This window comes from Melanotaenia boesemani, chromosome 3 (genome assembly GCF_017639745.1).
Source record: "Melanotaenia boesemani isolate fMelBoe1 chromosome 3, fMelBoe1.pri, whole genome shotgun sequence".
NCBI classification, from domain to species: domain Eukaryota; kingdom Metazoa; phylum Chordata; class Actinopteri; order Atheriniformes; family Melanotaeniidae; genus Melanotaenia; species Melanotaenia boesemani.
Genome location: NC_055684.1, coordinates 2,698,846 through 2,726,603, shown reverse-complemented (window position 1 = coordinate 2,726,603; position 27,758 = coordinate 2,698,846). Strand labels below are relative to the sequence as shown.

General features: G+C 41.5%; 2 protein-coding genes across 3 annotated transcripts in view; both read right to left on the bottom strand.

Annotated features, from left to right (window-relative positions):
- Positions 1-2,120, bottom strand: part of LOC121637464 (endothelin-3) — a 28,061-nt gene extending 25,941 nt beyond the window's left edge. The window contains exon 1 of the mRNA XM_041981663.1: positions 2,109-2,120. The gene's annotated coding sequence lies outside the window, so the exon portion shown is untranslated. The remainder of the gene's footprint in view (positions 1-2,108) is intronic.
- Positions 274-15,291, bottom strand: znf831 (zinc finger protein 831). 2 transcript variants are annotated; one of them, XM_041981629.1, is made up of 4 exons: positions 14,830-15,291; positions 9,774-13,818; positions 2,977-3,233; positions 274-1,860 (listed from the first exon to the last, which is right to left on the bottom strand). In XM_041981629.1, the coding sequence occupies exons 2-4, from the start codon at positions 13,768-13,770 to the stop codon at positions 1,126-1,128; spliced, it is 4,989 nt and encodes a 1,662-aa protein (XP_041837563.1). In that variant the 5' UTR covers positions 13,771-13,818; positions 14,830-15,291; the 3' UTR covers positions 274-1,125. The 2 variants fall into 2 exon arrangements, with proteins under 2 accessions (XP_041837563.1, XP_041837564.1); XM_041981630.1 differs by having other exon boundaries at positions 2,977-3,224.
- Positions 15,292-27,758: the final 12,467 nt, after the last annotated feature.

Sequence of the window (27,758 nt, the reverse complement as noted above, 5' to 3'; positions counted from 1 at the left end):
ACCTCATTTGAGTTTCGCTTACTGATTGTAATTCTGTGATTAATTCCAACAGATCGCTGAAACAGACCCAGTTTTTCAGTGGGACAAATGTCCCTCCAGGGTTAGCGTAACGAAGGCAGATTGTTGCCTGTTTTGGGGGGATTTGACTGATTTCTTATTCACATTTAGGAAACTGAGTTGGCTCTGCCCCCTGAGTGACGTCAGCCACTGTGATTATTTCTAGCACACGTACAGAACGCTGGTTTTATTCATTTACCACCAGAAAGACTTGACAGCAGTGCAGATGTTTATTACTGACATGTAAAAAGCACAAAACAGGGAAATGCAGCACAGTTCTCTAGGATCCTTGAAGGACTTTCCAGGAATAGTTCTACAGGATCCTTGAAGGACTTTACAAAGTCTGTCTTTTGTCCTGTTCTCTGTCAAGATGACCCCACCCTGCTTCAGTACTATCGAGGTCTGAGTTCCAGGAAGGATCCATCCCTCCATCGGACCCGTTGAGGTCCGGGTTCCGGGGAGGATCCATCCCTCCATCGGACCCGTCGAGGTCCAGGTTCCGGGAAGGATCCATCCCTCCATCGGACCCGTCCAGGTCCGGGTTCCGGGGAAGATCCATCCCTCCATCAGACCCGTTGCCATTGATCTTCAGTCCAGTTTATGTGCCATGTGGCATATCTCAGCCTTTTCTGGCTTCCTGACACGTTTCCATGGAGACCATTTCTGATGAGGCTTTGGCCAACAATAGATGGATCAACTGAAGGTCCAGATGTCAGGTCCTGGTTCAGGTCTTTGCTGAATTTTAGATGCTCTTCATCTCGTGTTTTCCAGCCCAGCACATCTTTTTTTAGGCTGAATAGCGTGGTGAGAGAGGACTAATTCTGGGAGAACAGCTCTTTGGAAATCACATTGCTGGTGCAAAGATTCTAAATTATCTTGTCAAACTTTGTTTCTTTGGCGGCTTTTAGTCGATGAACAGAGAAATGGGAACAAACGTTGTCTGCTGAACATATTTAGGTGATTCTCTGTTGAGCTGCTTGTTGCGCAGACACAACACAGGATGAATTTTTATACTGAAATGAGTCGTAGGTCAGCTTCAAACTTATTACTGCGTGCAACGTGTTTGTCCTAAAGCTCGATAATAAGCTTCCCCTCATCATCGCTGCTGCTGCTGTCTTCTCGGTAGCAGCTCTGGACAGGCCTTACATCACTGGTCAGAAAATCAGCTGGCTGGAAGCCGTGAAGCGACCCTCCCATGAAAACAGACTGGTATTTGCTGGGAATGTTGCTGCTCTGACTGGAGTAGTCTTCCAGGTATGTGGCAGACTTAAATGGAGAGCCAGTATCCTGGCTGTCTGCAGTCAGTGCAGCAGTAGTTCTGCAGAGGTTAGAGCGTGCAGATGTTGAAGCTAATGTACCAGACCAGCTTACAGATGTGCTATAGTTACCTGTAGACGTGTTCTGAACAGAGAGACTGATGCTAGTTTGCTTTAGCTGTTGATGTGAGACTGGGTGGGTTTGTTGAAGAGAAGGCTCAGTTCTTGAGAAAACATGATGGCTTTCAGATAAATGAAGCTGAGCAGTCGCGAGGGTTGAACTGGTTTCGTGTACCTCTTGTGTTTGTTGCTTATGGATGATGTTGTCCCAGCTCTGTTGAAAGGGAGGGAACTGTTTAATATCCAGTGGGAGTGAATTTAGAAGGCTGGCATGAATGCTGCTGGGAGGCAAAGTTGAGTTATTGAAAGTAGCCGGAGTTTTGTGAGGGGCTGAAGGATGACACTCAGACATTCCTGAGTGAGTCCGGGAACGATCCTGAAGATGCTGTTCAGGTAGAAGGCAGTTTTTATCCACTGGCTCTTCTTCCTGTTCATAAAAAAAGAATATGAGCGGAAATATAACCACATAACACCTTCATAATACAGTCATTGTCCTCCCTTTATGAAACCTCATCAGCCTCCAGCATTGCTCAGATACCACAGAGCTTAACCCTTACAGCACTGAGTCTGTTTCCTAATGACTTTCCTCTGATTTTCAGCATCTGATTCATGATGCATGTCTGTCTGTAAATGCTAAGATGGACCAGGCGTAAATAACATGAAAAATATTAACACAGCACACATCTGTGGCCCTCTTGGATTTTAAGGTATATTTTTAAAATCCCTGAAGTAAGTAAATGAATAGTTTTTAGACTGATCTTCAGTATCTTTAGCTTTAACACGCAGCTTTCACTTCCCTGGAGAGAAATATTAGCATTTCCTGTTTGTAGCCTTTGCTGAAAGAAAATGAGAGAGGTTAAAGCATTTATGTGTCCTGCGAATAATGATAAAAATGATCTCAGTGAAAACTAGAGTACTATTGAGATATTAAACATTAATATTCAACCATTGATTTTACAGTTGAAGAATAGAAATGTTAGCTGCCTTCTAATGGTAGTAAAATGACAGACTGCTGATGTTTTAACTTGCCACCGACTCCAGCTCTGCGATGCCATCAAGTTTAACTTTCTCATGTTGTAGTTTTTTTTCTGTGCATCACCGTCTTCACTGATTTGACACATCCGAGAGGATTTTAATTTCATTTTGCTGCAACTATTTTATTAAAGAAATACAAACAAAACTGGAGTGGTTTAAATCTATTTGATGAGGAACAACTCCACGTGATTCCAAAAAAGGGAACAGATATGTGAGTTAGAAAAATAATTAAACCAGCTGAAAGTATTCAAAGAATCCTGGACTAAAACAAATCCTGTCTGATCTTTTTAATAATAATAATAATAATATATATATATATATATATATATATATATATATATATATATATATATTATTACATTAATATTGTGTCAGGAGACAAAGAATTTACCTTCTTTACTCTTATATGTGTGTGTGCGTATATATATTTACGCACACACACACACACACATACATATATATATGTGCGTGTGTGTGTGTGTGTGTGTGTGTGTCCTGTTATGCTCACCTTTATCCTGGTTGTTTCTGGTAAAAAGATGGATCTGCTGGATCTCTTTAGCTGGATCTGCATCTCTTTAGCTTCTCTGTTCCTGTCCTCCCCGGTCGCCCCACCACCTCCAGCTCTCTGCCCTTCGGCCTGGGGGTGGGTCTCTGCCTCGGCTTGGCTCTGCTTTGGTCTCCAGTCTGTCCTCTGTGGCTGCAGGGCGGTCCCTGCATGCTCCTGTGTCTGCAGCTCCTTCTGGGCTGCACATTCTTCTATAAACCCTCAGAGAAGAAAAACAAACTCTTCAGATTTTGAATCCACAGTTTTTTGCATTTCTCAGTCTTGTGAGTTTTTAAGTCTTTCCAAAAGAATCGTTTCAACTGCCGTATGAACACTGAAGCTTTGTCCACAGCACTAATTATTTTTCTTAATACTGACCATTAAAAGGAATGAATTCAGGAAGTCATCTGGAGTTCTTCGCTGCATCTCAATGCTGAGTCACTTTGGAGGATATCGTCTTTGTCAGCTCAGACTGAAGTCTGTCATTAATTTAAATAAACTGTGAGTAAAAATTTAGCCCCCAAGCACTTAGAATATAAAAACACCAATAAGGGCTTTTCTGATGTCCAGAGTCAAGGAGGATCTGGAGTCAAACAAGAAATTCCTGTTTCCGTGTTTACATATAGCCATGGTTCCCAGACTCGGGGTTATGACAAAGTAAAACACATAGATTTTGCACTGCTAGCACAACATGAACAAAGTTGTGAACGTACCAACGGACAAATGAAAATGAATCAACAACAGGTGTCAACTACCCCCAAAAATATGATGAGGCATATCTGGTACCATGGTAATAGTAATAGTAAGAGTAATAGTAACAGTAGTAATGGTTATGGTAATAGTAATAGTAATAGTAATAGTAACAGTAACAGTAATAGTAACAGTAATAGTAACAGTAGTAATGGTTATGGTAATAGTAATAGTAATAGTAATAGTAATAGTAACAGTAACAGTAACAGTAATAGTAATAGTAACAGTAATAGTAACAGTAGTAATGGTTATGGTAATAGTAATAGTAATAGTAATAGTAATAGTAACAGTAACAGTAATAGTAACAGTAATAGTAACAGTAGTAATGGTTATGGTAATAGTAATAGTAATAGTAATAGTAATAGTAATAGTAATAGTAACAGTAATAGTAATAGTAACAGTAATAGTAACAGTAGTAATGGTTATGGTAATAGTAATAGTAATAGTAATAGTAATAGTAACAGTAATAGTAATAGTAATAGTAACAGTAACAGTAATAGTAACAGTAATAGTAACAGTAGTAATGGTTATGGTAATAGTAATAGTAATAGTAATAGTAATAGTAATAGTAATAGTAACAGTAACAGTAACAGTAATAGTAATAGTAACAGTAATAGTAACAGTAGTAATGGTTATGGTAATAGTAATAGTAATAGTAATAGTAATAGTAACAGTAATAGTAATAGTAATAGTAATAGTAACAGTAATAGTAATAGTAACAGTAGTAATGGTTATGGTAATAGTAATAGTAATAGTAATAGTAATAGTAATAGTAACAGTAACAGTAATAGTAATAGTAACAGTAATAGTAACAGTAGTAATGGTTATGGTAATAGTAATAGTAATAGTAACAGTAACAGTAACAGTAATAGTAATAGTAATAGTACCAGTAATAGTAACAGTAGTAATGGTTATGGTAATAGTAATAGTAACAGTAATAGTAATAGTAATAGTAATAGTAATAGTAACAGTAGTAATGGTTATGGTCATAGTAATAGTAATAGTAATAGTAATAGTTATAGTAACAGTAAGAGTAACAGTAATAGTAATAGTAACAGTAATAGTAACAGTAGTAATGGTTATGGTAATAGTAATAGTAATAGCAATAGTAACAGTAACAGTAACAGTAATAGTAACAGTAACAGTAATAGTAATAGTAACAGTAACAGTAACAGTAATAGTAATAGTAACAGTAACGGTAACGGTAACGGTTATGGTTATGGTAATAGTAATAGTAATAGTAATAGTAACAGTAACAGTAATAGTAATAGTAACAGTAATAGTAACAGTAGTAATGGTTATGGTAATAGTAATAGTAATAGTAACAGTAACAGTAACAGTAATAGTAATAGTAATAGTACCAGTAATAGTAACAGTAGTAATGGTTATGGTAATAGTAATAGTAATAGTAATAGTAATAGTAACAGTAGTAATGGTTATGGTCATAGTAATAGTAATAGTAATAGTAATAGTTATAGTAACAGTAAGAGTAACAGTAATAGTAATAGTAACAGTAATAGTAACAGTAGTAATGGTTATGGTAATAGTAATAGTAATAGCAATAGTAACAGTAACAGTAACAGTAATAGTAACAGTAACAGTAACAGTAATAGTAATAGTAACAGTAACAGTAACAGTAATAGTAATAGTAATAGTAACAGTAACGGTAACGGTAACGGTTATGGTTATGGTAATAGTAATAGTAATAGTAACAGTAATAGTAATAGTAATAGTAACAGTAATAGTAATAGTAATAGTAATGTTATGGTAATAGTAATAGTAATAGTAAGAGTAATAGTAATAGTAATAGTAATAGTAATGTTATGGTAATAGTAATAGTAATAGTAAGAGTAATAGTAATAGTAATGTTATGGTAATAGTAATAGTAATAGTAATAGTAATAGTAACAGTAATAGTAATAGTAATAGTAATGTTATGGTAATAGTAATAGTAATAGTAATAGTAATAGTAAGAGTAATAGTAATAGTAAGAGTAATAGTAATAGTAATAGTAATGTTATGGTAATAGTAATAGTAATAGTAATAGTAACAGTAATAGTAATAGTAATAGTAATAGTAATGTTATGGTAATAGTAATAGTAATAGTAATAGTAAGAGTAATAGTAATAGTAATAGTAAGAGTAATAGTAATAGTAATAGTAATAGTAATGGTTATGGTAATAGTAATAGTAATAGTAACAGTAATAGTAATAGTAATAGTAAGAGTAATAGTAATAGTAATGGTTATGGTAATAGTAATAGTAATAGTAACAGTAACAGTAATAGTAATAGTAATAGTAATAGCAATAGTAAAAGTAATAGTAACAGTAAAAGCAATGGTAATGTAATGGTAATAGTAAAAGTAATGACTATGAGTAGTAGTAATAGTTTATCCAAATCCCTGAATGAATAAATTAAATCAGATTATGTTTAGATTAAAGGTTATTGCACTACTGAATAACAGCATTTTCCTCATTACATTGAATTAAGACATTTTAGTGGGAACAAATTAAAATGGAAATAAATTCCTTGTGTTGTTTGTTGAGCTTATCTCACAAATAAATGCAGTGCCTTGAGTAAAGGTTTCATATCCCTGCAATTTTTCCACATCCTGTCATGTTACAGTGGGTAGAGCGGTTGTCTTGTAGCCTGACGGTTGCCGGTTCAATCCTCGGCCTGTTGAGCTCAGGTCAAGGTGTCCCTGAGCAAGACACCGAACCCCAAATTGTTCCTGATTGGTCGTGGTGAGCGCCTTGCATGGCAGCTTCCACCATCAGTGTGTGAATGTGATGTATGATGTAAAACACTTTGGGTATCATTCCAGGTACAGTAAAGCGCTTTATAAATACACACCATTTACCATTTATTTCCAGTGAGAACTGGTTTGTATTGTAATGTAGAAATGTAGAAGGTCAAGGTACTGTAATAAAAGTCTGATCATTGTTTGTGTAGATGCATTGCTACACCTGCCTTGTGATGGGTCTGCGGTCAGGTGTGACATGTGCAGCCATCGTATTCATAAAAGTAAACCAAGAATCTGAATTTCTTTGGCCTGGAAAAAGTATAACGTGCTCAAAATTTAAAATCATGTAGCAACTTTATCAGTGACTTTGCAGATGCTGGACAGAAGCGATCCACAGCAGGTCCACGTGTCCGAGATCCAGTTTCGCAAAACTCGAAAGGGCACCGTTAGAAGGTTCTGGATGGAGGGAGTTTAGTTTGTCCTTAGCAGAGCTGCTGGTTTGGACCAAAGACAGAGCCTCAGTTTTCTGTGTGGAAGACGTGTTTTTCAAATCTAACTTTATTGTTTCCTCCTACAATAAACAGTCCCGACAAAGCTTTTGATTATCTGGACAAAGACTAGAAACACTAACACAATGAGGACTCCTGATCGATGCTGCCATCTTGTGTTCAAGGAGGATGTCTGATTTAAATCAGCCGTGTCTGCAACGTGCCGGCTCATCGCTGTGATCTGCAGGGTTATCGCGTCTGCACCGGCAGAACAAACTCATGCATTTCTGTTGTTTGTGAATCATCATCTTGATGCTCCATCTTATTTTTGTTTAGATTTTTTTCTTTCTTTTTTTAAAGCTCAATTTAGTTTATTTATACAGCAGTAATTTAAGAAAATGCTTAAAGTCCAAAAGTCCACAAAAATGTCCATGCTTGAAAGTTTTTACTTTTCTCAAGAGTTGAATTATTTTAAAAACTATCTTTGAAAAAAGACTAATAACTCCAGTAAAGGAATTCTAGCTGCTCTTGGCTTCCACAGGCAGATTCCTCACAGACAATGAAGAAGGAAATCAGGCATGAGCACATGAGCAGACCTCGATCATCTGGAGAAAACGAAGCCATTTTCTTGTGTTAACCAGTTTTAGATGTTTATTTCCACCAGTCAGGGACATATTTCTCAACATAATGAAATAAATGAGCTTGTTGTCATGTTGGTGAGTGTAGAACTGGGACAGTATGGACATGTCTCCACTGATGCTGCTGTCATGGTGCATCAGTGTTTATATGGCATTGCTGGTGTATGAATGTAGATGAATGCCGGCGGTGGTCAGAGAGGCCACAGGCGAGGACTGGCCGCCATGTTTCCGTCAGTGTGATGCAGGACAGCTGTGGCTACTCGCTAACTTAACCATCAGCAGGTATGAACGAGGAGTGGATGAATAACAGATATAATGCCTTGAGAAGCTCTGTAGAAATCTCTGTTATAGTAAAGCTCTGTGAGTGTGTATGTACACACTCACAGAGCTTTTAAAAGAGCTTTACAGTGTATCCGTTATTCATCCTCTCCTCGTTCATACCTGCTGATGGTAACCTGCATGTGCAGCAGCAGCTGAGACTGACGGAAACATGGCAGCCATCCTCGCCACCGCCCAGTCCGACCCAACATTCAGACTGAGATCACTTTATTTATCCCCACGGGCCAAATCAGTTTGCAGACATGAGGACATAATCCACATGCAGTTCACACAGCAGCTCCTGGAGCTTCACATTAAATTGTACAGACTAAAAAAGGCCTTTTTGTTTGGTAGAGATCTCTGAAAGAAATGGACCATCTTAATTTTAACATTTTTAAATTAAAATGAGAATAATGATGTAAAAACAAACATTCCCTCTAACATAACAAATTCTATGTGATTTAAATGAGCCCGCTCTGATTAATCTACCCTAAATGCAACAAAAGCATTTGTGTTCCAGGGAACTGATGATTTTATGTCTCTACCAAAGATGAGCTGCATGATCTTGAGATCAGGAAACCCCTGATTTTGATATAACGGCTTCAGGAACGTCTGCTCTGTTACAGGATTAAAGCAAAGTCCGACCGGGACAGTTATACGTTTATGAATATATTTGTTAAATGTGTTTTGTGCAGAACAAACAACGTAGGAGGTGGAAGATGTTAAATGCGAATTAATGTTCCTAAGAGAATAAAGGCTGGCCAGAGTTAATCGCTGCGTGGAGGTTCATATCAAGTCTCGCGATCATGGGACCAGAGGCGTTGGAGGCTTCATATACGTCCCAATACAACACCATGACTGAGATTACTGATTTAGATTCATTCATTGTGAGATGATGAAAATAATGTCTGGGGACATTCTGACTCCTGACACACACAAAGCTGTTTTATAATATAAAAGATGGTTTTGCTAATTGTCTCCCTGCAACTGCTGTGATGAATAAATGGTTGCAGAAAATAAATGAATGGTAAAATATAACATGTTTTAGAAGTTTCTGACAAATATGGCAGATTAGTCCAGCAATCATTGCGGTCACAGTAAAATGAGGGTCATACCACCGAACACTGATGTTAAAATCATCCCACTTCACAGCAGAGACCTTTCCTGTAAATCTAAGTCATGTTTGAGTAACTATAAGTGGTGACCAGACAGCATTTACACATTTTATTATTAAAATGAAGTTTTAAAAAGTCATATTTTGATAACTGGACTCTGATCCTCAGAATGAAGAAATGAATTCAGACTGAATTTACTGCTTTTGTGTTTAAATCGAGTGAATCATTTGGAAGTTTGTGGCTGCTGTAACTGAAACTGACCACTAGATGTCGCTGGTGTGGTGTGTCTAAAGATTTTAAGCTTCTGGGAAGAACTGGGAAGAAGTCTCAAACGCTTTACAAGCCTTCATCTGCCCATAACTCATGGGGACACAGGTGGATGTGGGAAGACGATTAAATGAAAGAAAAGACACAACTGAAGACTGAATAAACTAACTGGCCAATCACAGGACTAACAGACAACTCACACATACAGTGAACTGGAAATGAAGACAGGAAAACCTGGAGCAGGTGTGACAGTTAGGAGCCAGAGTAGGAAGTAAAGTGAGAGGAATAAACTCAATGAAATGAAACAAGAAACAAGAAACTGTAGAACAAGAACAAAACCCCACAGATCAGCAACACTTCAGCCAAAACGCAGTTAAAGGAAATTATTCAACTATATGTCCCATATGATGATTTCTATGACCCAGGCTGCTAAAAAGTCCTACCTGTAGTTGGACTCTGGACACTTGTACACACAGCTGGCTCATCTTTTTGTCTTTCCACCTGGAAGTTAGAGGACAGGGAGGTAAACGGTCCACTGTGTTTTTGTGGATCCTGCAATTCAGTAACTTCCAAGCAAGAGGAGGAGCAATCCGAAGGTCCCACTGTGTTGCATCGTAGGCTTGCAGGTTTGGATGGATTCTGATTGGCATACAGTATAGGTTCCTGTTGCTGACAGCAGTAGACGGATGCCTGTGAGTTCAGCTGGCCTGGAGCTTGGAGCTGGACATGTGCAGCACTGTCCGCCTGACTGAGGACTTCACCACCTTCTAATTGGCTGTTTTTACACCAGGCTCCATGATCTGGAAGTTTGTGTTGGCTTTCTTTACCTGCTAGTTCACCTTTCATGCCGCTCTGACTTGGTGTGCTGGTGGAAGGAGGACTCACGCTAAGCATGTGCTGGCCAGAGACCGGCTGGCTTCGGCCGGCCCTCCTGTCCAGTGAAAACTGCTCCTCAGTGCAACTGTTGGGAGGGAGGTAATGCTCATGGTCTGAAGTTCGACCTCTGAGTGAAGCAGCAGTTGGCACAACATCGCCCGCAGAGCTCTGAGGCTGCATGACGGTGCTTACAGGAGCGTATTTGTGTGGGTGTAGCGACAGGTTAGAGTTAGCTGAAGCTGCAGCCTTATTGCTTGTACTGTGTTCAGCCAGGTGGGGACCTGGATCTCCTTTCACAGATCCTCCAGACAGTGGAGGTGTTATTGCCTCCGAGTTAAGTGTGGGCAAAGACTTTCTTTCAGTTTTCTTTTCATTTCCTTGCTGTTCGTGGTTCTCGGCTTCATAGCTTTTTTCCACTGTGAGAGAGTTTTGAGCTTTATTCTGAGGATCCTCCTGGGTCATTGCTTCAACATCCGGTGTGTGAGACAGGCTCATACCAGGTGTACGTTCAATTTGGGGTGCAATGAGGGCCAACTGTTCGTCAGAAATGATCTGGAGGCAGATCTGGAGGTCTGCTGTGTGAACATGAAATATATTCTGAGCTGGCTGCACATGGTTAAGCGGTACAGTTGGGGTGTTTGAGCTGACGTGCGCACTGTTTCCAGGGTTTGACGCCTGTGACAGGGGGGTGTTAGGACTAAGGTAAGGTTGGGATTGTGAAAAAGCTGAAACTGTAGCTGCAGATGTCAGATTGTTTACTGTGGTTACAGATAAGTTTGCATCTGCAGGTGCAGGTGTGGGTAGCCGGGGAGGCACCGAGCCTGCTGCAGATCGTAAAGGCTGCATCAAAGCGTTGCATAATCCGGCATGAGAATCTCGTAGGCAACTTGTGGTTTGGGTGGATGTTGCAAGTTGCCTGTGCACCACAGTGACACTAGATGCTAAACTTTGACTGAGTTGTGATGCTGCAGCCTTACTAAGAGCTGTGACTGCGCACGTTAAGGCAAGCTGTTCTTGTGTGGAAGAGAAAGTTTTCATCCTGCCGACGTCACAAGGGAAGAGATTTCCACAATTCTGTACACAAGTTGCTCCTGACGGTGATGTTTGATCAGAGGCTGTGGATGGCGGCGCAGTGAGAGAGTAGTCATCACTTCCCTTCGGTTTTCCCACAGCTGTCTGTGAACTTCTGGGGTCAGGGTCAGGTGTATTAGGTAACTTGAGCTGGTACTTGGGCAGGAAGCTGCTCTTGGCAGCGGTGGGGACGGAAGTGGTTGGCGAAATTCTAACTGAAGGTGCTTTTGCATTGAGCATGCTTGACGGAAAGACAGCTCCTTGCAGCTCAGTGTGATTTGGATCTTTTGTAAAGTTTATAAAAGTCAGATTTGCATCCTGCAGAAGGACATTAGCAGTAGCAGAGGGAGGGGGACGAGTCGATGTGTTTGGGTCAGTCAGCATCCCCAGAGACGAAGTTATTTTGTCATCAGTTCTCTGCTTTTTCCTGTCAGAGGGAATATGGGCTCCACGTGGTTGCTGTTCAGCATTAACTGGCCTCTCAGCCTCTGTTCTGCTCACACACTCTGTTTTGTAGCTGAGCAGTGATCCGGTGGTTGGTGACGGCAACACCGACAATGACAAATTTCTCCTGAGTGGAGCCTTGATGGAGCTGTTAAGGTGACTGAAATCCACAGAAGAGATGAGGGGGAGGCTGGCAGACTGATGAGCGACTGTTGCAGCGCTGTTTGTGATGCTGATGGCTGAGCCTGTCTCCTTATGATCCACCAGTGCGGGCTTCTGTAGAACAACCTCTGGGTTTGTTGAACATTTCCTACCTTTGGAAGTACTGTTATCACCCGTCGTCTCAGCATTGTAGAGCCTTTTAAACGTCCCCCCCCTGTACATGTACCACTTGTAAAAAAACTTCTGTGGTTTCTTCCTCCGGATCTTTCTGGTGTTTGGCTCATCGCAGATGTCACCACCATCTCCATCGCAGCTGAGGCTGCCAGTGCACGCCTCCTCCACCGATGAGTTTGAGAAGAGACCATCTGTTGCGTGGTTGCAGTCTACGGCGGTCTGTCGGACAAGTGGGTGGTGGGTGGACGAGTGCTGGTTAACAGGCTTCGAACACGTTGGGTTGATTTGGCCAGAGCTTCTCCTCCGGGCGGGCGTTACATAATCGCTCTGATAAGAGGAGGTGGGGCTGCTTCTCTCAGGCTGCAGCAGGGCAACGCTGAAGGGGAGAGAATTGCTGCGCGTTAGGGGGGCATGCTCCATGGTGGAGGAGCGCTGAGTGGGCACAGAACTGTGCAGTCCCGGCTTGATGTGTCTCTGTAAACCAATGTGCTGAGCGGGACTGATCTTCATGTCAAAGTGAAAGGAGTCTTTGTAGGTGTATGGCATGGGAAGGTCAATGCTCCCCTGCTTTGACAGGACTGTCTTCCTTGGCCTCACATTCTCCAGCTGTTTGTCCTCCACAACAGCTGTGTTCTCTGAAATCAGCTTAGAAATGCGCTCCTCCAGTATCTTTTGCTCCTGCTCTCTTGCTGTATCTTTGGTCTCATGTCTACTTTCTCCTGAAGGGGTGTGTGTCCTGGTGGATTCCTCCAGATGCTCCTTGTTTGATTCAACCAGGGAATCCATGCTGTGGTCGGGTAGAACACTGCCGGGGCTTGGGTAGTGATCGCCTATCTCACTGAAACCAGAGTCTGTGCTGCTGTGACTCTGCGATTTACCTCGAGATACAGAGCACTCCCACTGTTTGGAGAACAGCATGGCTTCTTGCCTCTTGAGGGGAAGATGTCGACTAACTGGCAAAGGTGGTTTAGTATTTTCCATCTCCTGCTTATCCTCTTCTTTTCCCACCTCTTCGCTCCCGTTTGTTTCTGTATTGTGAACAGCGAGGCTCCCCTCTTTCTGTTTACAGAGAGATTGTTGCATCTCTGTAGTACTGCTTAGAGTGGAGCTCTCAGCAGCAGGAAGGTTGCTGCTCTCCACGCTGCCTGGCTCCTCACTGCGCTCATCTAAGGACAAACTGGACGTACGGGTCTCTCTTGAGCTGGATATGCTGTCCAAGCTGCTCTGCTCAGACTCAGATGAGAGCCGGGCATGAGCCTGAGTGCGTCTATGTTTGTAGAGGTTGCTCTGAGTCTTGAAAGAAACTCCACAAGTGGTGCAGGGGTAAGGCCGCTCCCCGGTGTGGCAGCGGAGATGCTTCTCCAGCACACTGGGTTTCATACAGTCTCGTCCACAGTGAGGACACACATGTTTTCCGGCAGACTTGGGTTTGGCTGAAGGAGTGCCAGCTGCCAGACTCAACCCTGGCAGAGACTGCAGCCCCCCAGCAAGATGCAGAGTCAGAAAAGGAAGTGTCTCCTTGGAGTAGAGTGGCGGCGTGGCCAGATGGAGCGTGGATGGCTCCCGGGCAGCTGCAGGAGGCTGAGGGTAAGGCACTGTGTGGATGTAAACAGCCGTCAGAGGGGCCTGGACATCCATCCTTTTCTCTACCGGCGCTGCAATGGAGCGGATGTGCATTGGAACACTCGCCAATCCTGGCTTGCCAGTCTCCATGGCAACGCTGCTGTGGTCGTGATGTGCCAGTGCCAGGTCTCTAATTATCTGTGAAATAAGAACAGTTTGTATTAGACTTTTACCCTTCGTTGGATCTGGGGGGGGTAACATTGTAATAATGTCTTAGCTGAAAGTGGAGGCATCACAATCCCAGCTGTTTAAGAACAGGTGGTGCAGGAGCTGTTCAGCTATGTACCCCATGCAGGCAGCAGAAAAGTGAGATCAAGCAGAGAAGTGAAAACATGCAGCAGACAGAATCAGGGACGAGAGAACATCTAAGGCTTTTATTCAGATCTGCTGACTTTAGCTGTTGCTTCTGTCGCCAGTTTGCACCAATTAAATGGCAAACCCGCCAAACTCCCAGTGGCATGTGGTGGCTTTTTCTGTCGCAAGCTGTCACGTATGTGCAGGAATCTCATCGGAGTGAAGCCACATACAGGAAACAATGAAAAAGGACGTATCATGGAAATGTGCTTTTCTCTTTCTGTTGTGATGCCGCTGCATGCACGGGCTGATTTGGCTTAAATACCACGGAGGTGCAGATGCTTCCAGCATGAGCACACCCACGTCTGAGACTGTTTGTGGTGAACTGAGCAAAGTTTTCTGACTGCATATGGGTGAGTTCTCAGCGTACAGCCAGCTCTGTGTGTATGAACTGTAGCTTGCTTTTATGACATCATTGGCTGCGTTGAAATGAGCCCTCTGGTTAAAATGTGCTTTCACTTCCTTAAAACTATGCAAATAATCCACACTGCTACCCATGCTGCAGCTCAGTGCAGGGTCAGTCACACCAGTACTTTGTCATTTTAGAAATATGTGTGCTGGGTGGGATGCAGTAAGAAGTCACACTGCACTGAACAACAGCTCTTACTTCTGTCAGAAACAGACGGTAGTTAACATGGCCAGAATTAAAATGTTAATAAAAAGGAAGATTCTTAAAGTTTTTTTTTTAATGGGAGCATAGTATTACAAACTGTTGTCATCTAAAAGTCTAGGCAAGAAGGCTGCAAGAGACCCAAACACTCTGCATCTAACTGAACATCAACAGAAGTCACTCACCGTTTCTCTGATCAGTGACAGTTATCCAGGACGAAAAGCCGGAGCAGCCTCATCCCCAGCGTTCCTGCTTCCTTCTGGCAGCTCTGCCAGCCACGCCGTGTTCTCCTCTCCAATCTCATCCCCTCTCAGCTCTTTGAATTGGACTATTTCTCGTACCGAGGAAGCAGAAGAAATGCAAATGAGAGAGAACATACAGGCTGAAAGTGGTGAGGCAGAAGAGGGGGAGTGGAAGGAAGGAGCGGGGCTGGGTGGCTGTCAAACAAAGACTTCCGGAGGACAAGTTGAAAACAGATTACACAAAGAGATGAGCAGCGAGGCCCTGAGCCCAGATGGAGGCTGATGTTTCACGGAGAGGTGGAAGCTGCTGCGAGGACAGTGAGCTCACCTTCACTAGCACAGTGACGGATATTCCTATCAGCAGTTTGAGGCAGTACCTGACTTCTGGCTCCTGCATGTACTCACTCCCCACCTACTTCCTCCTCCTCACAGTATCTCATACACCCACACAGACAAAGCTAATGTAGATGCTTGGCTGCACACGTGCTGCTCTCTCCTCTCAGCCACAGAACAAACATGAGTTGAAGCGAGTATCCCTCCTCCATCCACAGCCCCCATGATGCTGTTGCAGGGGTTCAGCAGTTCACGCTGCACATGCTGGTGGTGCTGGCTTTGTTCTGTTGCTTTAGTTGTTTTTTTGAAGGGGTTTTACTGTCTCTGCTTTGATTTACATTTTATATGGAAGCTGAAAGCAGCCATGCCTGCTAAATTTTAATTCCTTTATCTCCAGATCAGTATCTAATTTTAACAGTTCGTTTAGTTTCTGATGTTGCTCTAAAACCTCCATGTACTTTCCAGCATTGATGGAGCTTCACAGATGTGGAAGCTGCCCACGCCATAGGCACTAATGCAGCCCCATCCCATCAGAGATGCAGCTTTTCACCTGTCCACTGATAACAAGCTGGATGCTCCCTCTCCTCTTTAGTCTGCAGGACACGCCGTCCATGCTTTCCACAAACTAGTTCACATCTTCATCCAGGTTTCCACTTTGCCTCAGACCGTTTTAAATGAGCTTTGGTCCTGAGAGACGGAAGAAGCTGGTTCTGGATCCTGTTCACATCTGGCTTCTTCTCTGCATGATGGAGCTTTAACCTGCATTTGTGGGTTTCAGGGTAAACTGTGTTCACAGACAGTGGTTTCTGGAAGTCTTCCTGAGTCCATGCAGTGGTTTCCAGTAGAGAATCATGTCTGCTTTTAATGCAGAAGATCACCAGCATCCAGCCTGGTCCCATGCACACAGAGATTCCTTCTGATTCTCTGAATCTTCTGATGATATGATATTCTGCTCTGACTTTGGATCTTCAAAGTCTGAGGAACATATTTTTGAAATCCCAGGTAACCTGGTTAGTTGTCCAATGCTCCTCCAGGTGTTTCTGGTTTGTACCAGTTACTTTTCCAGCCTTTTGTTGCTCCTGATCCAACTTTTTTCCAGACGTGTTGCTGCATCAGATTCACTATCAGCTCATATTTTCATCACAAGGTGAAACGCCTCAGTTCCATCACCTGGTATGTTGGTGATCTTCTACTGGGGATAAAAGATGGTTGATGAGAGTTCTGTTTTTATTTGGTTTACACAGAGTCCCAATGTTTTTGGAATTGTGGTTGTGTTTTACTGCAGCTTCGAGTTAATCACATTCTTTCTTTTTTTGCTCTTTTCTGTTATTCAAAGACAAACTTATTTGAAAATACAGCTCTTGTCTCGGTTCCTCTTGTTTTTATTTCATCATGAGGGATCAACAATGAAATCATCACACAGCATCTTCTGAAAAGAAAACTAATCTTTTTGTCTGATCTCTGCAACAGACTTAAGTTGGTCTCCAAGGTAACCACAGGCTGGTCTACAGAGAGTATGCTTTGTGTTGACATGGCAACAAGACACCTCCTACCGCTCATGTTTTCTACTGTCTTCACACAGTCGTGCGGGGAGGAAGCGTGTGTGCATGTGACTCAGATGTTAAAGTATTAGCATGTAGATCTGCCATACTGAAACAAAAGCCTTCTCCAAACCAGCAGGGGTCACATGTTGTTGATATTTTGGTTGTGTTGCTCAGGTTACTAGGATACAAGCATCAGTGAAGCTGACTAGAGATAAACGTGTTGCTGCTGCTAGTCCTGTCTTCCTACTTTCCAAAGTGTCCCACAGTCTGATACGTTTTGTTTTCTTGTAGGTATTTAGATCTTAATCAGACGGGAGCAGCTGTTCTTGTGTTTTTACCTTAATGTGTTGAATCATACTGTGTTGCTGGCATAAGGCCAGTAAGCACAAACAGAGCTAAATCATCTTCATCCTCATCATCATCATCAATTTATTTATAAAGCATTTTAACAGCAGCCACAGCTGAACAAAGTGCTGAACATCTAAGATTATTAAGATAAAAGCACAAAAATGCAAAAAATAACATAAAACTAATCTAAATTAATTTAATATAATAAAAGCAGTAAAAAAAAATCCGGACAACAAAAACTAGATAAAAATAAATTAAAAACCACATGGATCAGGTCTCACGCTGGGTTGAAGGCCAATGTGACGGGTTTTATAAATGGATCGTGAGGGACCCTGGTGAATGGGGAGGGAGAAAGCCCCGTCCCCTCTGGGCTTGTGGTTAGAACTGGAGATGACCAGGAGCAGCTGGTCAGCTGACCTCAGGGACTGAGTGGGAGTATATTGGTGGAGAAAATCAGATAAATAAAGTGGAGAGAGTGCAGTGAAGCCGGGACAGGGGGATGATGCGCTCTCTTTTTCAGGTTCCTGTAAAAAGTCATGCAGCAGAGTTCTGAACCAGGACCAGACCTGCCAGTAAGGACTGGCTTACTTCAGTATGGAGGGAAGTCCAGTAATCCAGCTGTGATTAACTTATCTTGACTGCCGGGTGTCGTGCAGTGAAAAGCACCCCCTCTCAGGGAGCGCAGTAACAGCATCTCGCCTGTAGAAGGCGAGTTTTCTTTATTACCATTAAGTACTTATCAAAAGCCTGAACTAACCTGCTGATACAAAGAAAATATATATATTACACAGAGAAAAATAGTCAAACTGTGATGCTTAAATGGTCTGTATATGGTCACAAAGAAATAATAAGCAGGGACAGATTTACTGGAGGGTGCATATTATGGCATATTAATAATTATGGTGAATTTAAAGGCTGTAGGTGATTTGGAGGTTCAAATCTCCAAAGGGGGTGCATATTCTGGCTTTTGGGAAGTTCTTAACGGTAATAACAAATATTCGCCATCTACAGGCGAGATGCTGTTACTGCTCCTTGAGAGAGGGTGCTTTTTTCGGTCTAAAACCAAGATTTACAGCTGTGGGTTTAGTTCTTGACAAGAGGACCCGGCTCTGCAGGAGGGGTCTCACCTGAGGCACTGGGTCCAAACACCATTACCTATGTTCTACCCTTCTTCAGTTTTCAGAAGTCTAAAAAATGTAAGGCCTTTTTGGTTTTAAGACCCTCAGGGCAAGCTAAAAGAGGTTTAACTGACCAGGTGTCCCTTCGCCTTAAGCTGAATTTATGCTTGCGAGGTGTCTGCGTACGGAGAGGTCGGCGAAGCTGATGCGGGTGAAATGTGCTCTTCCATTTGGCTGTATGGTTACCGTGTTGTGTTGCAGTTTCTCTTGTGTGGTAACCAAATAAATTCAGCAAGAAGCTCCAGAAATCCAGAAACATGTAATCACAAACCAATCAATCACAAGTGAGTACTTCCACCTCACTGCACTGAAAGCAGGGGTGCACTTCAGGTCTGGAGAGGTGTGATCTGAGCCCATGCGGACCTGAAGCAGAGGCGAGTATGAATCCAGATTTATGTTCCTCCCTCAGAATTAAATAACAGTGATCGCTGCTCATGCTTGCATGTTATGGTCATGAAACTGTTTCTGTTTTAGTCCCAATCTCAGCTCCTAACTGGTTAAAACCAGCATCAACCCATTAAAACCATCATCAACCCCTTAAAACCAGCATCAACCCATTAAAACCATCATCAACCCATTAAAACCAGCATCAACCATTAAAACCAGCATCAACCATTAAAACCAGCATCAACCATTAAAACCAGCATCAACCCATTAAAACCAGCATCAACCCGTTAAAACCAGCATCAACCCATTAAAACCAGCATCAACCCCTTAAAACCAGCATCAACCCATTAAAACCATCATCAACCCATTAAAACCAGCATCAACCATTAAAACCAGCATCAACCATTAAAACCAGCATCAACCCGTTAAAACCAGCATCAACCCATTAAAACCAGCATCAACCATTAAAACCAGCATCAACCATTAAAACCAGCATCAACCCATTAAAACCAGCATCAACCCATTAAAACCAGCATCAACCCATTAAAACCATCATCAACCCATTAAAACCAGCATCAACCCATTAAAACCAGCATCAACCCATTAAAACCAGCATCAACCCATTGAAACCATCATCAACCCATTAAAACCAGCATCAACCCATTAAAACCATCATCAACCCATTAAAACCAGCATCAACCATTAAAACCAGCATCAACCATTAAAACCAGCATCAACCCATTAAAACCAGCATCAACCCATTAAAACCAGCATCAACCATTAAAACCAGCATCAACCATTAAAACCAGCATCAACCCATTAAAACCAGCATCAACCCATTAAAACCATCATCAACCCATTAAAACCAGCATCAACCATTAAAACCAGCATCAACCCCTTAAAACCAGCATCAACCCATTAAAACCATCATCAAGCCATTAAAACCAGCATCAACCATTAAAACCAGCATCAACCTCTTAAAACCAGCATCAACCCATTAAAACCATCATCAACCCATTAAAACCAGCATCAACCATTAAAACCAGCATCAACCATTAAAACCAGCATCAACCCATTAAAACCAGCATCAACCCGTTAAAACCAGCATCAATCAGTTAAAACCAACATCAACCCGTTAAAATTAGCATCGAACCATTAAAACCAGCATCAACCATTAAAACCAGCATCCATCTGTTAAAACCAACATCAACCCATTAAAACCATCATCAACCCATTAAAACCAGCATCAACCATTAAAACCAGCATCAACCCATTAAAACCAGCATCAACCCGTTAAAACCAGCATCAATCCGTTAAAACCAACATCAACCCATTAAAATTAGCATCAAACCATTAAAACCAGCATCAGCCATTAAAACCAGCATCCATCCGTTAAAACCAACATCAACCCATTAAAGCGGACATCAACCCATTAAAACCAGCATCAACCCGTTAAAACCAGCATCAACCTGGTTAAACCAGCATCAACCCATTAAAACCAGCATCAGTACGTTAAAACCAGTATCAACCTGTTAAAATCGGCATGATTCCGTTAAAACCAGCATCAAGCCATTAAAACCAGCATCAACCCGTTTACACAAGCATCAACCCATAAAAAGCAGCATCAACCCTATAAAACCAGCATCAACCCGTTAAAACCAGCATCATCCCATTAAAACCAGCATCAACCATTAAAACCAGGATCAACCCATTAAAGCCAGCATCAACCATTAAAACCAGCATCAACCGTTAAAACGAGCATCAACCCGTTAACACAAGCATCAACCCATAAAAAGCAGCATCAACCCGTTAAAACCAGCATCAACCAGTTAAACCCAGCATCAGCCCATTAAAACCAGCATCAACCATTAAAACCAGCATCAACCCATTAAAACCAGCATCAACCATTAAAACCAGCATCAACCGTTAAAACCAGCATCAACCCGTTCACACAAGCATCAACCCATAAAAAGCAGCATCAACCCAATGAAACCAGCATCAACCATTAAAACCAGCATCAACCCGTTAAAACCAGCATCAACCCATTAAAACCAGGATCAACCCATTAAAACCAGCATCAACCATTGAAACCAGGATCAACCCATTAAAACCAGCATCAACCATTAAAACCAGCATCAATCCGTTAAAACCAACATCAACCCATTAAAATTACCATCAAACCACTAAAACCAGCATCAACCATTAAAACCAGCATCAACCCGATGAAACCAGCATCAACCGTTAAAACCAGCATCAACCACTAAAACCAGCATCAACCCGATAAAACCAGCATCAACCGTTAAAACCAGCATCAACACGTTAAAACAAGCATCAACCCATTAAAACCAGCATCAACCCATTAAAACCAGCATCAACCATTAAAACCAGGGTCAACCCATTAAAACCAGCATCAACCATTAAAACCAGCATCAATCCGATAAAACCAGCATCAACTGTTAAAACCAGCATCAATCCGTTAAAACCAGCATCAACCCGTTAAAACCAGCATCAACCTGGTTAAACCAGCATCAACCCGTTAAAACCATCATCAACCTGGTTAAAACCAGCATCAACCCGTTAAAACCAGCATCAGCCCATTAAAACCAGCATCAACCTTTAAAATAGGCATGAACCCATTAAAACCAGCATGAACCCATTAAAACCAGCATCAACCCATTAAAACCAGCATCAACCCCTTAAAATCAGCATAAATCCATTAAAACCAGCATCAACCCGTTTAAACCAGCATCAACCCGTTAAAACCAGCATCAACCCATTAAAACCAGCATCAACCCATTAAAACCAGCATCAACCATTAAAACCAGCATCAACCGTTAAAACCAGCATCAACCCATTAAAACCAGCATCAACCCGATAAAACCAGCATCAACCGTTAAAACCAGCATCAACCCGTTAAAACCAGCATCAACCCGTTAAAAGCAGCATCAGCCCATTAAAACCAGCATCAACCCGTAAAAACCAGCATCAACCCGTTAAAACCAACATCAACCCGTTAAAACCAGCATCAACCGTTAAAACCAGCATCAACCCGTTAAAACCAGCATCAACCCATTAAAACCATCATCAACCCGATAAAACCAGCATCAACCCATTAAAACCAGCATCAACACGTAAAAACCAGTATCAACCCGTTAAAACCAGCATCAACCCGTAAAAACCAGCATCAACCCTTTAAAACCAGCATCAACCTTTAAAACCAGCATCAACCCATTAAAACCAGCATCAACCGTTAAAACCAGCATCAACCCATTAAAACCAGCATCAACCCATTAAAACCAGCATCAACCCTTTAAAATCAGCATCAACCCTTTAAAGCCAGCATCAACCGTTAAAACCAGCATCAACCGTTAAAGCCAGCATCAACCGTTAAAACCAGCATCATCACTTTAAAACTGGCATCAACCCATTAAAACCAGCATCAACCCGTTAAAACCAGCATCAACCCATTAAAACCAGCATCAACCCGTCAAAACCAGCATCAACCTTTAAAACTGGCATCAACCTTTAAAACCAGCATCAACCCATTAAAACCAGCATCAACCCGTTAAAACCAGCATCAACCCATTAAAACCAGCATCAACCCATTAAAATCAGCATCAACCGTTTAAAATCAGCATCAACCCTTTAAAACGAGCATCAACCCATTAAAACCAGCATCAACCGTTTAAAATCAGCATCAACCCGTTAAAACCAGCATCAACCGTTTAAAACCAGCATCAACTGTTAAAACCAGCATCAACCGTTAAAACCAGCATCAACCCGTTAAAACCAGCATCAACCCATTAAAACCATCATCAACCCGATAAAACCAGCATCCACCGTTAAAACCAGCATCAACCCGTTAAAACCAACATCAACCCGTTAAAACCAGCATCAACCCGTTAAAACCAGCATCAACCCGTTAAAACCAGCATCAATCCATTAAAACCAGCATCAACCATCAAAACCAGTATCATCACTTTAAAACCGGCATCAACCCATTAAAACCATCATCAATCCGTTAAAACCAGCATCAACCCATTAAAACCAGCATCAACCCATTAAAACCAGCATCAACCCGTTAAAACCAGCATCAACCCGTTAAAACCAGCATCAACCCGTTAAAACCAGCATCAACCCATTAAAACCAGCATCAACCCGTTAAAACCAGCATCAACCCATTAAAACCAGCATCAACCCGTAAAAACCAGCATCAACCCGTTAAAACCAGCATCAACCGTTAAAACCAGCATCAACCCGTTAAAACCAGCATCAACCCATTAAAACCATCATCAACCCGTTAAAACCAGTATCAACCCGTTAAAACCAGCATCAACACGTAAAAACAGCATCAACCCGTTAAAACCAGCATCAACCCATTAAAACCAGTATCAATCCGTTAAAACCAGCATCAACCCGTTAAAACCAGCATCAACCCATTAAAACCAGCATCAACCCGTAAAAACCAGCATCAACCCGTTAAAACCATCATCAACCCGTTAAAACCAACATCAACCCGTTAAAACCAGCATCAACCGTTAAAACCAGCATCAAACCGATAAAACCAGCATCAACCGTTAAAACCAGCATCAACCCGTTAAAACCAACATCAACCCGTTAAAACCAGCATCAACCCGTTAAAACCAGCATCAATCCATTAAAACCAGCATCAACCATCAAAACCAGCATCATCACTTTAAAACTGGCATCAACCCATTAAAACCAGCATCAACCCGTTAAAACCAGCATCAACCCATTAAAACCAGCATCAACCCATTAAAATCAGCATCAACCCATTAAAACCAGCATCAACCCGTAAAAACCAGCATCAACCCGTTAAAACCAGCATCAACCCGTTAAAACCAGCATCAACCGTTAAAACCAGCATCAACCCGTTAAAACCAGCATCAACCCTTTAAACCATCATCAACCCGTTAAAACCAGCATCAACCCGTAAAAACCAGCATCAACCCGTTAAAACCAGCATCAACCGTTAAAACCAGCATCAATCCATTAAAACCAGCATCAACCCGTAAAAACCAGCATCAACCCGTTAAAACCAGCATCAACCGTTAAAACCAGCATCAACCCGTTAAAACCAGCATCAACCCATTAAAACCATCATCAACCCGTTAAAACCAGTATCAACCCGTTAAAACCAGCATCAACACGTAAAAACAGCATCAACCCGTTAAAACCAGCATCAACCCATTAAAACCAGTATCAATCCGTTAAAACCAGCATCAACCCGTTAAAACCAGCATCAACCCATTAAAACCAGCATCAACCCGTAAAAACCAGCATCAACCCGTTAAAACCATCATCAACCCGTTAAAACCAACATCAACCCGTTAAAACCAGCATCAACCGTTAAAACCAGCATCAAACCGATAAAACCAGCATCAACCGTTAAAACCAGCATCAACCCGTTAAAACCAACATCAACCCGTTAAAACCAGCATCAACCCGTTAAAACCAGCATCAATCCATTAAAACCAGCATCAACCATCAAAACCAGCATCAACCCATTAAAACCAGCATCAACCCATTAAAATCAGCATCAACCCATTAAAACCAGCATCAACCCGTAAAAACCAGCATCAACCCGTTAAAACCAGCATCAACCGTTAAAACCAGCATCAACCCGTTAAAACCAGCATCAACCCTTTAAACCATCATCAACCCGTTAAAACCAGCATCAACCCGTAAAAACCAGCATCAACCCGTTAAAACCAGCATCAACCGTTAAAACCAGCATCAATCCATTAAAACCAGCATCAACCACCAAAACCAGCATCATCACTTTAAAACTGGCATCAACCCATTAAAACCATCATCAATCCGTTAAAACCAGCATCAACCCATTAAAACCAGCATCAACCCGTAAAAACCAGCATCAACCCGTTAAAACCAGCATCAACCCATTAAAACCATCATCAACCCGTTAAAATCAACATCAACCCGTTAAAACCAGCATCAACCGTTAAAACCAGCATCAACCCGATAAAACCAGCATCAGCCCATTAAAACCAGTATCAATCCGTTAAAACCAGCATCAACCCGTTAAAACCAGCATCAACCCATTAAAACCAGCATCAACCCGTAAAAACCAGCATCAACCCGTTAAAACCATCATCAACCCGTTAAAACCAGTATCAATCCGTTAAAACCAGCATCAACCCGTTAAAACCAGCATCAACCCATTAAAACCAGCATCAACCCGTTAAAACCAGCATCAACCCGTTAAAACCATCATCAACCCGTTAAAACCAACATCAACCCGTTAAAACCAGCATCAACCCGTTAAAACCAGCATCAACCGTTAAAACCAGCATCAAACCGATAAAACCAGCATCAACCGTTAAAACCAGCATCAACCTGTTAAAACCAACATCAACCCGTTAAAACCAGCATCAACCGTTAAAACCAGCATCAAACCGATAAAACCAGCATCAACCGTTAAAACCAGCATCAACCGTTAAAACCAGCATCAAACCGATAAAACCAGCATCAACCGTTAAAACCAGCATCAACCCGTTAAAACCAACATCAACCCGTTAAAACCAGCATCAACCCGTTAAAACCAGCATCAATCCATTAAAACCAGCATCAACCATCAAAACCAGCATCATCACTTTAAAACTGGCATCAACCCATTAAAACCAGCATCAACCCGTTAAAACCAGCATCAACCCATTAAAACCAGCATCAACCCATTAAAATCAGCATCAACCCATTAAAACCAGCATCAACCCGTAAAAACCAGCATCAACCCATTAAAACCAGCATCAACCGTTAAAACCAGCATCAACCCGTTAAAACCAGCATCAACCCTTTAAACCATCATCAACCCGTTAAAACCAGCATCAACCCTTTAAACCATCATCAACCCGTTAAAACCAGCATCAACCCGTAAAAACCAGCATCAACCCGTTAAAACCAGCATCAACCGTTAAAACCAGCATCATCACTTTAAAACTGGCATCAACCCATTAAAACCAGCATCAACCGTTAAAACCAGCATCAACCCTTTAAACCATCATCAACCCGTTAAAACCAGCATCAACCCGTAAAAACCAGCATCAACCCGTTAAAACCAGCATCAACCATCAAAACCAGCATCATCACTTTAAAACTGGCATAAACCCATTAAAACCATCATCAATCCGTTAAAACCAGCATCAACCCATTAAAACCAGCATCAACCCGTAAAAACCAGCATCAACCCGTTAAAACCAGCATCAACCCATTAAAATCAACATCAACCCGTTAAAACCAGCATCAACCGTTAAAACCAGCATCAACCCGATAAAACCAGCATCAGCCCATTAAAACCAGCATCAACCCTTTAAAATCAGCATCAGCCCATTAAAACCAGCATCAACCCGTTAAAACCAGCATCAGACCATTAAAACCAGCATCAACCCGTTAAAACCAGCATCAGCCCATTAAAACTGGGATCTAAATTATAAAAGTTTCATGCAATCTGGGATGTAAACTGGGAGTTATTCTGGGATGTAACCTGGGATTTGTTCTGGGATGTAAATGGGGTGCAATCTGGGACGTTACTGTAACTGGGCTGAAAGTTTAACTGGTGTATTTACTTCATGCTGCTCTGTTCCGCCCTCTGCTGGACGTTCAGTAGACCAACATGTAAAATAAAACCATTGTAGCAGCAGATCAAACCAGTAATTACAGTCAAGCAGTTCTGATTTTCCGTGAAAACTGCTCAACATACACAAGTAAACAACTTGTGTTGTTACTTCAGGAGTAATTCAGAGTGAAGTTGAAGCAAGATGACAGAAAAAAACAAAAAATCTCTATGATAAGTTATTATAGGAGCATATTTACTGATCTGAATAAACATCCATGCTTCAGCAATGGAATCCGAGCATTGGTCAGCTTAAGCTAAAAGAGCTGTTTATAAATGCTGAGGACGGAGGTTAGATTCCTGGGATGTTGTAATGCGTTTTTAGATTACTCATAACTAAAGCTGACTTGAGATTCCACTTGGACTTGCAAAAAGGGACTTGTGAGCATGTCTGGCTGCTGGCATGGTCTTTCATTTAGAAGCACAACTTTAGCCCACATAAATGTTTCCTATGGAGAAATACATCCATTCTGTATGAGAACACATCAGTCTTCTTTCAACAACGGGCTCGACAACATCATCTCAGCTATCATCAGTCTGGAGGTGTAGCAGCTCTCCACCTTCTCTTCTTCAGGTCACTGAATCAGACATCAAAAAGATTTCCTTTACCTTGAACAGGCTATTACTAAAAAAAGAAAAAAGAAAGAAATCAGTACAGTGAAGGAAATTTAATTAAAATGCTGCAACAGTCTTATCAAACCAGCCACCGTCCTCAGAGACTTAAAGTCATAAATCAGTGTTAACTGCACTTTATGATGTGATGTAGAAAAACTCTGATACGTTGATTTTCGTATGACTGAGAAAAAGTGTCTGGAGCAAACTTTCACATTTTATTACAGATCACGTCTACCTTCAGTTTTACTACTATCTTCTTATTAACCTGCTAATTAATTTGTCAAATAAATTAAATTTTAAATTATACATACATACAAGTTTCCAAACCATAAGCCAAATTCCAATGAACTGATCTTATATGAAACACTAGCAGCACTCAGCGTGCGCAGACCTCCGCCAGGCAGTTTTTTTTTTTTTTTTTTTTTTTTTTTCTAGTGATTGTGGAAGGAAAAATGATCTCCCCATAGCAAAGAAACTTCTAGGTCCAGGATCTAGGTAGAGATCCGGATCAACCCCAAACTCTAATCAGTTTTTCCATGATTTCGTTTCTAAGATTTTTCTGAAATATAATTTTATATTTTCAATGACAAGTGCACACATGGCCTGAATCCCTTTTTTATATTTTTCTTTATTTCTGTAAACCTGATGTTTTTGTGTTTGTCTGAAAACCCTGGAGTTCTGTGTTATGCTGTATTTGTCTTTAGTTTATTCTTGTTGTTGTATTTCTTTTCTTTTCTTATATATCTACTTGCGATATGTCATGTTATGTTATGTTGTGTCTGTTGTTCTCAATAAAGTTTGTGTAAAACGTTTCAA